Source organism: Schistocerca americana, chromosome X, assembly GCF_021461395.2.
Source record: "Schistocerca americana isolate TAMUIC-IGC-003095 chromosome X, iqSchAmer2.1, whole genome shotgun sequence".
Classification (NCBI taxonomy): domain Eukaryota; kingdom Metazoa; phylum Arthropoda; class Insecta; order Orthoptera; family Acrididae; genus Schistocerca; species Schistocerca americana.
Genome location: NC_060130.1, coordinates 439912823 through 439929986, shown reverse-complemented (window position 1 = coordinate 439929986; position 17164 = coordinate 439912823). Strand labels below are relative to the sequence as shown.

General features: G+C 37.1%; 1 protein-coding gene across 1 annotated transcript in view; it reads left to right on the top strand.

Moving 5' to 3' along the window:
- LOC124556065 overlaps positions 1–16957 on the top strand; it is a 158731-nt gene extending 141774 nt beyond the window's left edge. The window contains exons 11-12 of the mRNA XM_047130094.1: positions 14741–14924; positions 16938–16957. Coding sequence (XP_046986050.1) covers positions 14741–14924; positions 16938–16957 — 204 coding nt within the window. The remainder of the gene's footprint in view (positions 1–14740; positions 14925–16937) is intronic.
- The last annotated feature ends 207 nt before the right edge of the window (positions 16958–17164 follow it).

Sequence of the window (17164 nt, the reverse complement as noted above, 5' to 3'; positions counted from 1 at the left end):
ATTAGCTGCATTTGTTGCTATAGATACACTTTTCTTCGTAAGTAAGAGAGATTCTTCAATGAATTTTGCACAGCATACAAAACATACTTACAGGTGTGCGATACTCCATAATTTATGAAAAAATGTATGAGCTGTTACATTTTAAACTTCATGTTTAGAAAAAACTCAAATTTTATAGTTAATTATCTCACCCTTTACCACAGTTTTTGATAGATTTGGAAAATTCTAGAGTTTTGCATTAAGGAGTTTGTGTTTGATAAGCATACCAAGTTTGAACGTAACAGGATATTTATTTTATATGTTACATGTACCTAAATACAGAAATTTGTGTTTCGTGGAAAACGACCATTAAAGTTTCTGCTTGTGTTTGGCATTCTTTTAGAACTGTCCAGCACCATAATCAGTCTCTTTTTCATTTTCCAAATCAGTTTTCTTCCTTTTCACTTTCCTATGATACACTCTTCTTGATTTTATCACCTCCAAAAATGATTTATTTGCATTCACTACACGCTCACTGTCTATTGCACACAAAGCTTTGATGTTGTTCACTGCAGGCTTAATTCCCAATTTCTCTGAAACATACTTCCTGCATTGCACACCATCATTAAAACATGAAACTGCATCATAAAAACCAATAGCAAGTGCATTTCTTCCCACAGAAATGGTTTTTGGCAGTCTTTCATGTACACATTGGTTAAAACATTCATTGGGATTTTGGATACCATCATGAAGACATTTCTTCAATAAGTTTTCATTTGCAAGGTCTATGAATATAGGTTTGATGGCTTCCATTACAGCAGTTGGTAGAGAATTCCTGTGATGATATTCTTCACCACCAGCAATTAACCTTTGGTAGGCACACCATGATTCACTTCCTTTTGGGCACAAGTTGTGGACAGAGTTATCGTCTGTGACATTTTGTGAAAATATAAGGCCTAAACTGCTTGCTTCATATTTTTCAAGTCCCCTGTGTTCATTCTTATCGCCAAGACATAATATAAGTGTAGCTTGTCAATTTCTGCATCCAACAGTTGCCCTCTCCCTTTTATTCCCTCCCCATCAGATAATTTTTTTCCTGACTTATCTTGTCTCAGCAGCCTTCTAAGTCTAGTGCCAAGTCTTTTCTGTGCATGTCCCACACATTCTAACTTCTGCACAATAGTCTCAGCTCCACATGGAGCACATTTTTGAACCCCAAGGAAAGCGTTACTGTGGTGTGGCCCTGTGTCGTGGTGCACTTAAGACCAAATAACATGCCATATAATCTCTCAAATACATATGTTTTATATGTCAAATTATCCAGGAAGATGTGCACTACAAAATAGGCATATTTTTGAAAAATCGAATTTTTTAAAATTTCTTACATCCTATCCCCCCTTAAGTCAATATATGTCAATATATCTGTAGTATCGATATGTTCTGTGAAAGTTATTAAACGTTCTATTTACCGGGTGATCAAAAAGTCAGTATAAATTTGAAAACGGAATAAATCACGGAATAATGTAGATAGAGAGGTACAAATTGACACACATGCTTGGAATGACATGAGGTTTTATTAGAACCAAAAAAATACAAAAGTTCAAAAAATGTCTGACAGATGGCGCTTCATCTGATCAGAATAGCAATAATTAGCATAACAAAGTAATACAAAGCAAAGATGATGTTTTTTTACAGGAAATGCTCAACATATCCACCATCATTCCTCAAAAATAGCTGTAGTTGAGGAATAATGTTGTGAACAGCACTGTAAAGCATGTCCGGAGTTATGGTGAGGCATTGGCATCGGATGATGTCTTTCAGCATCCCTAGAGATGTCGGTCGATCACAATACACTTGCGACTTCAGGTAACCCCAAAGCCAATAATCACACGGACTGAGGTCTGGGGACCTGGGAGGCCAAGCATGACGAAAGTGGCGGCTGACCACACGATCATCACCAAACGACGCGCGCAAGAGATCTTGCACGCATCTAACAATACTTTTTTATTTTGTTTCGGTTCTAATAAAACCCCATGTCATTCCAAGCATGTGTGTCAATTTTTACCTCTCTATCTACATTATTCCGTGGTTTATTAAGTTTTCAAATTTATATTGACTTTTTGATCACCTGGTACATCTGTTTCATTAAACACTTCATCCCATGTTTTCCAGCTTAATAGGTGGCAAAAACCTGTTATATTACAGTCACTGAGATGCTGCACTCATTCATTTTGATGGGTGATATTTTCTCTATATATAACTTCAATGTTAGCAGCAGAGCCTCATGATCACAGTAGCCCATACTTACTTCTTTATTATTGTAGGGAGAGGCACTATTGTGGTTGCATGTGCCCATTGGGCACTGAATCCTGTAAACATCATTGACCTTTTGCAACCTTGCACTCAAGGGGATCCCTTGTAAGATTCATTGGAAGACTCCTTAAGAAGCGTAGACCACCCACAGAAAGGTAGCTTACACAACCCGTGCTGGCTGTTGTTTGAGCACTTTTATCCAGTCTGTAACTTTATCGGGTTGGGTTGACAGAGAAGACAGAGTAGGTCCGAAGAAGAGTAACGTATTTTGTCACACATGTTAGTTTAGTAATCACAAAAGCATCACAGAGATGCTCATCCAGTTCCAGTGGCAGACACTACAAGAGAGACGCTGTGTATAACGGACTGATTTACAGTAAGGTTTCAGAGGGTGTAGGCTTCCCCCTACTTATGTTTCACACACAGATCATGAATGTAAAATTAGAGAGCTTTGATCTCACACGAGACTTACCCACAATAATTGAAGACATGTGCAGAAAAACAGGCTAACCCTTAAATGTAAAAATGTAGAGGTAGAGATAAATCTCTGTATGGCCATCTTTTCATAGATGGTTGTGGGACTTGACTGTTAAATACAGGATGTCAAATTAAACACTTTTCAGCCATCCAGTTTCCAAAGTTATTTTATTTGGCTACCAGCTTCAATGATTTACTATGCCATCTTCAGGCCCCTGACCAAAGTGAAGGAAGATTCTACCTCCGTCTGATCAAAACAGGGGCCAGCAATTCTGGTAGTAGTAGATTTCTGCTTGCTATAGTGATACCTTCAAACATCATCTGCCAACTACAAATGATGGTTGAAGGTATCGATATAGCAAACAGAAATCTACTCATACCAGTATTGGTGGCCCCTGTTTTGATCAGAACTGAGGTGGAATCTTCCTACACGTCAGTCCGGGACCTGAAGATGGGGTAGTAAATCACCAAAATTGGTAGCCAAATAAAATAAATTTGGAAACTGGATGGCTGAAATGTGTTTAATTTGACATCCTTTAGAGATAAATGCTGCCATCTGTTGCTAGGTTGGGAACTATCAAAATTGACATTGGTTTCACCCCTAAATATCACTTAGGGGTGAGGCCAATGTTTATTTTGATAGTTCTCATACCCAGCAACAGATGGCAACACTTATCTGTAAACTTTTACATTAGAGGGTTAGGCCATTTTTCCACAACTGTCTTCAGTTCTTCCTGCATGTGTTTCACAACCACAACTGGCAAGTGAAAGTGTTACAAAAAGGACCCTCTGCCACATACCATTAGATGCCTTGCAAGGTATAGATGTAGCTATAGATCTAGATCATGGATATCACTCCGCTGTTTTATCGCAAAGAACTTGATGGCTTTGAGTGACCCTACTAGAAGTTTTCAGTAAGGTTACAGAGCCATATGCTAGATTCATAAATCAAGTTTATTCATTGCCTTAGGCTCACCATCATTATTCAGGTTATCTTTTTTTCTAAATCGGAGTGAAGCTATATTATTCATTAAAAAACTGTGTGCAGCTCCTTCTGCAGTTCTTTACAAATTTAAAAATTTATCAGATACTCTGACCATGTCAATGCAATGTTAAGCCATAAAATATTAATGTATAATATTGGCTGCAGCTCATGCTTCCATTTATTCACATTGATTATTGCATAGTTCACATTTTTGTTGTTAAGACTATTGTAGAAATTCTGCAGTAGAAGCGTGCATTGTTTTTCAACACTTTAAAGAAAAGTGAAGAAATTTTCTTGTTTAATGCCTTGTCAATGTTGAGGCTTTGGAGACATATGGTACTCTTCTTTTGGTAATAATTAACAATAAGAAAATAGTTTAGCATGTTACAATGAACATAAGCAATATGCTTTGATGTACTCCGGTGTTGGGTGGATAGTATTTAATAATGTAATAGGATTTCAGTTAAAAACATCTATTACTCCATAACACTATGTAACTAATTGCAGGTCTTCTTTTTTGAGTCAACTACTTGAATTTCAGTTATGTAATATGTGCTACACTGGTTCCCGTCAGATCACCGAAGTTAAGTGCTGTCACGCTGGGCTGGCACTTTGATGGGTGACCAACCGATTTGCCAGGTGCTGTTGGCAAGCGGGGTGCACTCAGCCCTTGTGAGGCAAACTGAGGAGCTACATGATTGAGAAGTGTCAGCTCAGGTATCGTAAACTGACATGTGGCTGGGAGAGTGCTGTGCTGACCACGTGCCCCTCCATATCCGCATCCAGTGACGCCTGTGGGCTGAGGATGACACGGCTACCAGTTGGTACCATTGGGCCTTCCAAGGCCTGTTCGGATGGAGTTTAGTTTAGTTGTATCATGTGCTACAGATTTTCATATTTTACTGTAGAGCTGATGATTACATCATACTGTAAGAATATAAAATTTCATTTTTACTTTGGAATCAATGTTTTTGTTTCAGGACAGATAGAAAATTAATAAGGAAACATCATGTTCAGTCAATGAATTACTATGGTTCAACTCAAACTGAAAAAGACATAACAAAAATATATTGTTTGAAACAGACTTCACTTTGTCCAGAAGTGTCTACTGTGACTGTGGCTGTGAAGATTTGAGTTTTCAAAAGCTCTTTGTGGTGTCTAGTTCCTTTTTAGGTGTTAATTTTTACAAAAGTTACTATTTCATAGTTTTGTTAGTAATTTAAACAAGTATATCTCAGACGGACACAATAATAAACAGTCCACTGAAAGAGTAGGTTGTTTACTAGAATAAACTAAGCAGGTTACCTGTATTACAGACACCTTTACTCATGGCTCTCCAGCAGTTGCTGCGTAAAGCAGGGAAATGTGTCGATAAATGACTATGTTTGTGAATTCTGTGATTCTTGACAGGTTATAGGAGTTTGTGAGACTAATTTAGAACTGTATATTGTGTGTCTGACCAGTGCATTAAGATGACTGCAACCACAGACTCACTGTTTATTAATACAATGAAATTTATCCGTAAACAATTCACATTGTGGACTCTGTGATTATTGAGTTTTTACTTGTTTTGTGCATTGGACAGTTTGTACCTTTTTCCTCAGATATTGAAAGTTACTATTGTATTTTGTTAATATTTTCAACAAATATATCTCAGAGGGATGTGATAATAAACAGCCCACTGAAAATATAAGTTGTTTACTAGAAACAAACTAAGCAAGTTATCTTTTTGTAGACAGCTTTGTTTGTGGCTCTCCAGCAACCACTGTGTACGGTAGAGAAATGTGTTCATAAATGATTATCTTTGTGAACTCCATGATTGTTCAGTATTTACTTGTTGCATGTCTTGGGAAATGTTAACTATTTTCTTAAATATTGAAGACTTATATAATAAACTGTTTTCTTATTATTATCAGATATTTTAAATAAATACAAGTATTTCTACATTTATTTCTAAATTCCTCTTAGAAACTCCTAGTATATGTGGAGGATGATGGGTAGATCATGTTCATTAATACTTGTAAGAGCTCATATTCAGAGAAATATTGTGTCTATGTTGCAGAAACTAATGGGTAGTACAAAGTCTTCGCTTGCCACAACTTCTAGGTGAAAGGCCATAGTAATTCAGAATAACTCTGCTTCCCACATGAGTTATACATTTACAGATTTAATAATTAGCAGAATCACAGTATATTAACATCGCTCTTCTTTTAGTAGATGTGTGAGAGCAGAACACGTCTTTTTTTCCCCCCTTTATTGTGGAGATGGTATGCTATCAGACCTGGTTTTCTATTCAGATAATTTCTACCTGGTGCCCTTTACATATTATAGGAATTTGTGGTCCGTAAATAATTAACATTGTGTAATCTTTTATTATTGAGTTTTTACTTGTAATAAGTTATTTTTCTGTTGTTATCAGATATCTCTAAACAAATACAGGTGTTTTCTACATTCCCCTCACAAACTTCTAGTATGTGTGGAAGATAACAGGTAGATGATGACTGTTATTACTCATTGTTGAAAGACATACTATGTCTGTACTGAAGAAACTAATGTACAAAACAATGTCTTGACATGCCACCGCTTTTGGTTGAGAGACATAGTAATCCAGTGCAATTCTGGCTCCAACATTATTTTGATGATTGTAAATTCAATAATTAACAGAGTCATGGTAAATTAATATCGCTGTTCAGTTAGTAACATGAGACAGCAGAACACATTGTTTTACTCTATAGTTCCTGCAGTGTGGAAACACTATGAGTACGTCTTTGGACCTGAATTCCCAATCAAGTAATGATCTACCCAAAGTCCTCTAAATGTCCTAGGAATTTGTGAGAATAACTTAGAATCAGAAGATATGTTTCAGATACTCACTTGTGAGATGATTGATTTCTCAGACTCATTTTATTACTGGCAGCCATTAATGTAAGTGCCTCTTAGAATTAATGCCATGTATTGTGAAGAAACAACAATAAATTATAATGTATGTGCCTTATGTTGTTAATAAACAATTACTAAATCAGTGAGGAGCAGTGAGAGTTTGTCTTTACATAAATATTTATTCATTGTAATTACCGTGGATTAAGCAGGTTCTTGCATGACTTTTAGCTCACACATACAGTATTACTTTACAAAACCATGAAGCATTCACCAGAAACATATTAAATTTAGTCCACTTGCAATCTATAGTTGTGAAATAATAATAAATGTTCAAAATCAGTCTTTGGTAAATGTGCCATTCACAATTTAAAAAAAGAACTTGGGTTGTACTATGAGAAATGGAACAATGTGAACTCAGATTTGCCAGTTTAATTGAATGAAATAATTTTCTTCTTAGTATGGGTGTCCACTACTTCTGTGGATCTCTTCATTTCAGATTTTTTTGTCATAGTTCAGAAATAATTTATATGCATTTGTCACAGCACAATTCATTTTGTATTTTTCTAAATCCCATTTTGGTCTAGTTGTCTTCTTTCACCCATATGTAAAGATCGCAACCTGTATGTTACCAAAGAAACTCTTTCATATGCAATTAATTGCACAACTATCAAGGACATCCCCAAAATACACAAACAATGACCACCCCCCCCCCCTCACACACACACACACACACACACACACACACACACACACACACACACACACACACACACACATATATTTATATATTGTACTGGGTGTTCAAAAAGTCTCTCCGCAGTGCCATTTGATTGTTAGCCGCGCATGCCGTATGCCGCAGGCAATATACCGAAATGAAACTCAGTGAAATACAAGTTATTAATTTATTGAATATCAATTTTTACTTACAAATTTGTACATTAACTGTTGAAATTGTCCCCCCTGTTGTTGAATACACAAGTCAATTCGTCTAATCATGTTTCCAAACACAATCTGTAACATTTCTTCTGTAACAGAAGCAGTGAAAGTGGATATTGCAGTTTTCAATTCATCGATGGATTTTGGATGGTTTTTATAGACAGTTGCTTTTGCTGCACCCCAAAAGAAATAGTCAGGTGGTATTAGGTCAGGCGGTCATGGAGGCCAAACTCCCTGTGAAATTATGCGATCACCAAACACATCAGCAAGCACTGACATTGAAATGTGAGCTGTATGCATGGTTGCACCATCTTGCTGAACATAACCATTCAGTATTTCACTTAACACAAGTTCTCCAATGAATGGGTATAGAATATCACTGCAGTATTGTTGTGCATTTACTGTTTTGTTGAAAAATATGGGACCCACAATCTGACGTCTAGAAATTGCAATCCAAACTCCTGTTTTCACAGAATGAAGTGGTTCCTCATGAATATTGCAAGTTCATGTACCCAGATAAATGAAACCACACCTCATCAATGAAAAACGTTTCATTAAGAATATCGCCTCCATTTTGTTGAACGAAATTTTTGAACCATTGACAGTAATGCAGTCTCTTGCCATGATCAGTATTTTTCAGTTCTTGCATAACTGTCACTTTGTATTGGGAAAGTTCTAATTTTTTACTTACAGCTGTGTGGGCCGTTCCGACCCTAACATTGATTTCCTGGACAAGTTTTCTTACTGACTTGTTTGGACTCATGGACATTTTATAGGAAATATTGAGTAGTTTATCCTCAGGCAAAATGCTAGGATGACCACTTCTTGATGAATCTGTCACCGAACCCGTACTTCGAAATTTGTTAATCAAATCTCACACAATATCGCGATGTGGGAGTGTTGTCTCAGGAAAAACCCAATTAAATGTTTGACAAACTGAAACTGTGTATTTACCACCAGCTTTGAACACTTGTTCAACTAAAAAAAACATTCTTCAATGGCTAGCATTTTAATAGTGACAAAAACGAAACAAATGAACAAAGGAATTAAACTTAAATTTTCACGTCAACACGTAATGACACACACCAACAATACTACTGATGCTGGCTGAGATAAACAAAACAATGGAATGCTGGGAGAGTCCACTTGAAGGGAAGTAACCCAGGCAGGTGAACAATCATACGGCACGTGCGGCTAACAATCATACGGCATTGCCGAGAGACTTTTTGAAACCCCTGTAGTTTCACAGACTTTGCAATACACAATAACAATAATCATAAAAGTAATATTTAAATGATCAGAACTAAAACTGAAAATTGCTATTTGCAAAAGAAGCCTCAGAATGCCTCTAATGTTCAAAACTATCAGAAATTATACTTCATATTTTTATAAAGCCTCCTTGTCTCATTGTAATTAAATGCCAGTCTTTCAAGTTCTTTCAGCATAATGACATTTTATATAATGGTAAATTTCTTAACTTTTCACTGAATGCATATTGATGTCATGTGAGGGTCAATTAAATCTTACATTTATCAGAAAAGAAAAATGTTTGCCACTCTTTAACATCCAACATCACCCGAGAAGAGAAGGGGGAATGTTGTACCTTGGAACACTTTCCAGCCTTGTAATATAAGTTTAATATATTTTCTTATTCTAATTTGGAATGATAGCAGTGTTAAATTCAAGAAAATTGTGTCAGCACTGTATTTAATAGTCTGTGTATTACATTATTAATCAACTACTCACCAATAATCAGTAAGTGAAATTGGATCAAGAAGTAGTGTTATCAAAAACCAGTTACAATTTAAAAACATTTTCAAACAGAAGCTGTAAGCAACTAACACAAATTTTCATTTGCAAAATGAGTGAAATTTATAAGGCATTAAAGAGACTCGGTTCATTGGCAGACATCCTGTATACCATGGTAGAAGACCTTCTGTCCAAAAGTCATACAAGGGTGATTCTGTGATGATGTTACAAACTTTCTGCAATGATGGAGAGGGTTAACTGTATCAATCTGAGGTAAGGGATCCTGGTCCAGAAATGGCCTAGTTGAAGGTTATAAGCAAAAATCATTCTTGGACCTCTGCCAGTAGAATATATGCACCAGAACTGTTGTTGCTACGATTTTAGGATAGGAAACTTTCTGAGGTGGTAGTATGGACCAAAACAAAAAAAAAAAGTCTAGTAAACATGGGCTCTAGACTGAATACCTTCAAAGCTATGAACACATGTTTGGTAGAAGAGATGTTTTCCACAGTAGCGGAGATAGCTCAAAAGGAATGCATTTTAGAGTCCATATTTACTAGACTTCTCTTCCCCTTTTTTGCACATACTACCTCCTCCAAAAATATGGAAATCAAAATGCTTGCTATAGAAGACATATGTTTCACAGTATCTGAGTAAAAGTACTCATAGCTCTTATGGCATGCATTTTAGAGTCCATGTTTACTAGACTTTTTTTCTTATTTTGAAAGTTGCCTACCCTACGATCTTAGCAACAACACTATCAGTGTATGTATTCCATTGGCAAAGGATCAGAATTATTTTTGTCTACAACTTTCCACTTGATCATTTCCAGACCAGGATCCCTTACCTCAAATTGAGACATTTACTATTCTCCATCACCTCTGAATGTTTGTAATATCATCAGAGATTCACTCTATATACTGGATTTTACTCTCATAAAACCCTGTATTTGAACTAACAGTATCATCCAAATGGCTTTAATATATACACATTAGCAATATACACACATCATGCAAGTGTGTTTCTATTGTAACTATTCCTGTACTGACTGGAAGGTCACTCCTGATGTTGTCTGTCAGCATACACACAGTTACCATAAGTGCTATCTATGGGTACAACATCATCCTGTAATAGATTCCAGCTTTTTGCTTGAAAGTAAAGCACCAGTATGGATGCATTAGAGATGTGGAACATTAGAGTGAACATCCATCATGCCACGAAAGACAATCATGACCAATAACTGGATCTGCATCATCATATTATGCACAGGATGTTTGCCAACCAAGGAAGTTGCTCAAAGTGTGCACCGGACTCAAAGTGATGAGGCATGACATGGATTGGTTCCAGTTGACAGCTATTGTTGAGTACTTACACAACACAGGCTGTACATGTTGAACAGCTGCACATAATGATAGATACATCTGACTTTTAAGTCAAAGGAACAATGGGCTGAGAGCTCCAGAACTGAATTCAGCATTAAAAGAGACTACAGAATGTTGTCTATCATATCCAACTGTTAGGAAACAATTTCATGATGAGACTTTCCCAATGAACATGGCAAGTACCATCTCTTACACCACTACACCATGGACTCCACTACAGATGAACAAGAAATCATGCAGAATGGAAGCCTCAGGATTGGGATCAAGAGTTGTTTCAGGAGTTGTTTAAAGATGCAATTAAGATCTGTTTGCACCCTGATAATGGCAGACAGCATGTTTGGGGACAACCCAGTAATGTCAAATATGTGTAAAAAGGTGGTGGTGTTGAAGACAATCTCTCTCCTTTATGGTAGAGGGACAATATTCTGCAACCAATAGTGGGACTGTATTGCCAACATTTTAGTGACAATTTTGTCCCGATGGGTGATAACTCACGTTTTCATCATGTTGTTGTCACGAACGTGTTTCTTCGGCATCACCAGAATGGAGTGGCCTGCCTGTTTTCTGGATGAATCCAACTGAACATGTGTGGAATCAAATGAGATGAGCTGTTTTTGAAGATCAACAGCGATCATGTGCTCCATCACATATTGACATTGCTAAGTAGTGCTATGAAAAGACCCTCATGGAAAACAGACAACTTTGTCATTACACAAGTATTTGTTTTTTTGATTTGGTGATCTGGACACATTGTAGATGAATATACAGGGTGATTCAGCTATCCCTGCCTCTGGGTTTTATGCAGCCCACAACACCTTCAAATACCATGCTGAAGATTTTCGTATCCTCTCACCCACTACTCACAAACTTTTAGTCCTACAGAAAAAATGAACAAGACTTTTTGTACAAAATTTGATGTAATTAAATTTTGTTCTGGAATGCATTTTCACAAGAGACTGTAGTTTTCAAATTATTCAAGAAAAATACACAAAAGTGATCTTCAAATGTCTTTTCCTTCAATAAATCAAAAGCTGTGGCCTTGAGTGAAAATGATTCTAGTACAAAATTTAAGTACATTAAATTTCCTACAAAAAGGACGTGCTCATTTTTGTCTGTAGGATTAATAGTTTGTGTCTAGTGAGCAAGAGATTAAGAAAATTTTGCATGTGGTATCTGAAGGCACTGTGGGCTACAGCAATAGGTGCAGCTGACTCACCCTATATACACATTCCTATAAAGCGTACCCATACAGTAAATAGTTTTCTGTCTACACTGGCTCAAGCAGTGAAAGTTTAATCATAACTACCCTGTATAATGATACAGTATTCTTCTTGCTCTGTGTACTATTGGTATAAGGTGAGGAAACTGCTTCATTGGCAGAAGATATGTGCCGCACATACCAATTATGGGCAACACTTCCCTTATTTATAATTTTTTTTCATTTTCAATGAAATCATTTCCACCACATGTCTGTAAGTTTTACTACTTATTTCACTATCACAACTTTGATTGAACAGCAATTTTCAAGTGCAATGGTAAAACTGAAACCAATAAAACATATGGATAGCATAGTGCAAGGCATAGTGTGAGTACATCTGATAACACAATTTCATAATCTTATTTTACAAAGTCAATAAATATTAGACATGTCTGAATGAAATGTTGCAGTCAAAACATTATGATACATGTGTGGACCTATATACCAGTCGTCTCATCTTATGATCTAGTTGCAAATTAAAAACAGGGATTACAGCTAATATTACTCATGGCAGATACACTTTAACATACTGTGCCATAATAATTCTGGGCAACAGAGTTCTGATAAGCACTAACCATTTACAAACAAGAATTAACATTGATATTTGTCTGTACCATTTCATAGATTTTTATTTAGATAACAATTTCTGTATGACCTACAAAATCTTGGGAGTGCTAGTGACATACTAAGGAAGAGGAACAGGTTGTTTGTTCTGCCTGGTGTTCAATACACCCTTATAAATTCATAATCATACCTGATCAAACAAATCTGAATTCATAAAATACGTCTGTAACATATAGACATTACCTTCCTGAAATAAACAAATCACAGTCCAAAATAGTATGCACACATCTCATGGTATAAAAACACAATCAATGCTGCACTGGTTAACAAAAATACCAGAAAGGATATACACATCCAGAAAAAAAAGCAAAATATAAAGTGGTGTCACAGTCACTGCCACCCAGCATCAGTGCTGATATTAAAACTGAGACTACACAATGCCAGCTTGCACGCACCTATTACAAATAAGCAGCCTACATAGCAATAAAAGTAACTAACAGTTATATATGATATCTGACCTAAGAAGGGGGGGGGGGGGGGGGAGGATAAAGGTGAAGGGGCATGAAAGTGAGGGAGAGGGGGAGGAAGGAGTTGGTGAACGGTATAGTGTATAGGCATTTCCCAACATGTCTTTACTTCCAGCAGTTGTAATGCATTATTATGCTGTACTAAAATATATGTTCAAGTGCTGTGCATATGTACATAACAGTTAACTGTGGTACCCCAGGAAAATCTACCTCCATAGTGATGCAAATCTGTAAACCAAGGTCTCGGTACAATTCAATAATATCAAGACCCGAACATACACAAAATGTGGGCCACGCACAATCTTAAAATAATACAGCAATACATTCATTTATACATTGTGATTCCATGATTATGTTGTAAACTTTCAGGGACAATGGAGAGTAGTAAATTTATTGATCTGTAAGAGTGCCTGATCTGGAAATGACAAAGTTGAAAATTATAAGCAAAAATTGTTCTGATACCTCTGATAGTGTAAAACATGTACCAGTACTGTTGTTGCTGAGCTTTTAGGGTATGCAACTTTCAGAGATGGTAGTATGGACCAAATAAAAAAAAAATGTCCAGTAAACAAGGGCTCTAAAGTGCATACCTTAAGAGTTACGAGCACTTACTCATCTTCACTACTGTGCAACATACCTCTTCTACTAAAAAAAAGTCTACATATGGCTGCAGGTATGATTTTAGACATCATATTTACTGGACTTTTCTTTGTTATGGTCCACACTACTTGCTCCAAAATTATAGAAACCAAAGAGCTTGCAGTAGAAGAGACGTGTTCCACAGTAGCAAAGATGAACAAGTGCTCATAGCTCTTAAGGTATGCAGTTTAGAGCCCGTGTTTACTAGACATTTCTTTCTTGTTTTGGCCCATACTACCATCTCTGGCATTTTCCTGTCCTACAGTCTTAGTAACAGTACCGGTACATGTATTCCACTGTCAGAAGTATCAGAACGATTTCCGCTTATAGCTTTTGACTCAGTTCTTTCTGGACCAGGGTCTCTTAGCCCAGGTTGGTACATTTATCCTTCTCCATTATCCCTGAAAGTTTGTACCATTGTCACTGAATTACTCTGTAGTATGTAAGTATTAAAAGTCCTATATGAAACTGGCTCATAGCATGGAGGGTGCATTAGTATGCCATACTCATACGTGCATGTGTGCTGTGAATACATACATAACAAATAGATATTGCAGTTCCTCATGGAAATTTAAATAGCCATATTTTTACAAATTTTCCACACTTTTGTCATTTTTATGTATTTTTCCACATTTTTGCCATTTTTCACATTTTTCCATATTTATCTACATAGCCATGTAATTCTGTAACACCAGGATCTGAATACAAATACATAACATACAGAACGTACATAAAAATTGTTCCGTACAGCCTACATTCTTAAAAAAAGGCAGTATACCAATAAATTCATTTATTTAATTAATGAAAAGTTCTACACAACATTAACTAATAGTATTGATGGCTGGGGATGGGAATATGTTGGCACTGCGTAGATGGATATGGGTATGGTAAATTCAGGCAACAGAATCATAAGTTTAGTAATACCACTACTTAAATAACGTTGACCACTGCTGTGACAATAACAGCCACAACCTACATGACACTGTTTGCTACCTGGACAGTGACTACCATATTTGCCTGACATTCACAGAACTTTTCCAAAACACTCCAGGACCACCCACATGCCACTGACTGCCCAGCAAGCAGCAGAATCACCACCAGCAATCGCAACATCAGCCTCAACATGGCCAGCACCATTATCAGCTGCAGCATCACCAGCAATATCAGCAGTCAAACTATCACCAGAATGCTACCAGCAACAGCACCAACTACAATGCACACAGTAGTACCTGCAGGTAAACGTTTCCCACTCCATTGATCTCTCAACCTCCTTTTGACACCCGATCTAAAGCTATCACAAAAACCAACGAAAAGCCTAGTACAAGTGAGTGCCAGAGTAAAACCAAAAGCACCCAGTTAACTCTATTAGACACTGACAATACGTATGCCAAAATTGTTCCAGTTCCTTCCTGTTTCTCTTTATTAAGCAGATGTAACCCCTGACTCATAAACCCTGAGACATTCCCCAATCATATTCCACAATACATACCAGCAAATCCAGCAACTCATCCTCAGAAGAGACTCGGCCATCATCAAAATCAACAACACATATTCTCATTTGTATCTGCTCAGAATTATTCCCTCTTCTGGAAATGCATGCTTAACTACCCTCAAAAACCCTCCATCAAAACAACTATAGCATCCATGCCTACACCAACATTCACAGTAATACCACATGTGCAGAAGTCCCCATGCATTTGGAATAAAAATGGACCTCACTGTTTAGTAAGAGTGTTTACAGAATCACCTGGTGCCATAGACAGACTTATAAATAATGGGGCCTTGATTTACTGTTGGAAGATTCCTGTCAAAGCATCCAGAAACTACCACACAAGCATATCAATGTTAGCAATGCCACCAATATAATGATCATCTGACTGAAAATTGCCAAAATCCACCCTGCTAGCAAGCTGCACAGCAAGCAACACTACCTTCAAAAACAATGCCCAAACCTACAATTCCCATATCTGTAACCAGTTTCACTCTGCCTTCTCCCATAAGTGCAAATCCAAAGTCTTCCCCAAAACCCAAATTTCACCATACCCATATGTACTGTTGACAAACCGTACTGTACAAACAACTTCCTCTGTCCTCTGCCCACCAGGTGGGGGGAGGAGGAGGGGAGGTAATGCTTGCTGTAGCTGTAGTACTTTTGATAAAGCCACACATTCCCCTAGAGTCATTCTAAATGGGAAGCATCTCAGGAAGTTCATCTTTCATTTGCTGGCTACAACTGAGCTCATGTACAAGACATGAAGGTACTAGTACTTTGGAGTGGGCATCCAGCAAGACTATTTCAAATAATAAGGGAGCAGTGTGCAGAAAAGAAAACATGTATTTCATGATACAGGTTACATGGGGCTCATCCTCAGGAGGAAGTTACGGGCTGAAGACTGTCTACTAGATCTGAACCAAAAAAAAAGGAAGAGGAAGAGGTGTCAGTTCACATCAAGTTCTGTAGGTGGTAGGCCATGGAGTGCAGAGTCACAGGCTCTGTCTCCTGAAAGAGATATCTGCTCTTCTGAAAGCTGGATACTAAGAGTGTATGCTCTCTATAATGACTGGCCCACACAACAGAGACCTCACTGTCCTCTGCTCCCCAGGACATAACCAGTAGCAACCACATGACTTCTTTCTCATGTCTCTCTGTTGGCTAGTCTGTGGTGTGGGTAGTTAAGTGCATTCAGCAGAAGGCTGAAAACATACCCTGTCAGCAACTTTAACTGGGAAACCTGGTTCTGTCCTGAAGGGAATGGCCAGTTGGTCATGTAGGTATTGCAAGAACTTGTGCTGGGACCTAAGCCTGTAGTTTTGTTACAGCAACATGCATGAAATAAAATTTAAATTCTCAATAAAGTAGCAATGAATTACTCTGATAACCCAAACTGGGTAAGTGCCCTTTACAATTCTTCCCCCTTTCATAAGGTCCATGTTAGTTGTTCATTTCATTTCAAAGAATCTGTTACAACTGTTTTCATTAAGTGTAAGTGGGAGGGGAATTACATTTACAATTTAAATTTGTTTAACCTTTCAAGTTACAGTTGTGTTAGAATTCAAATCTAACAATCAATGAAACTAAAATCATCCAGCGGAGAGGATTGCAAAAATTAAATGAATCATGATGAGTCCTGCTTAGTTACAAAAAGAAGTTTCTATTAATGATTTGCTACTGCAATACTAAACTCAGTGTGATAATAGAGCAGAGAATGGCTAAACTGACTCTGTACTGATCTCTTAATGTTTTACAGGTGCTCCTAGAAATGTGTAGTTGTTTGAGTTGTCCAGAAAATGTTAATCTCATTGCCACATAGTGGAATCAATATGGCACCAAGAATAATAAAATAAAATAATGTAGAAGAATTCATAAAACAAAACTACAAACAAAATCCAAGATAAAGGACTGAAAGGATTACATATAGTAACACTACAGTCCCAACCATGAATGATAGTGGATCACATATGTCAAGGCACAGAC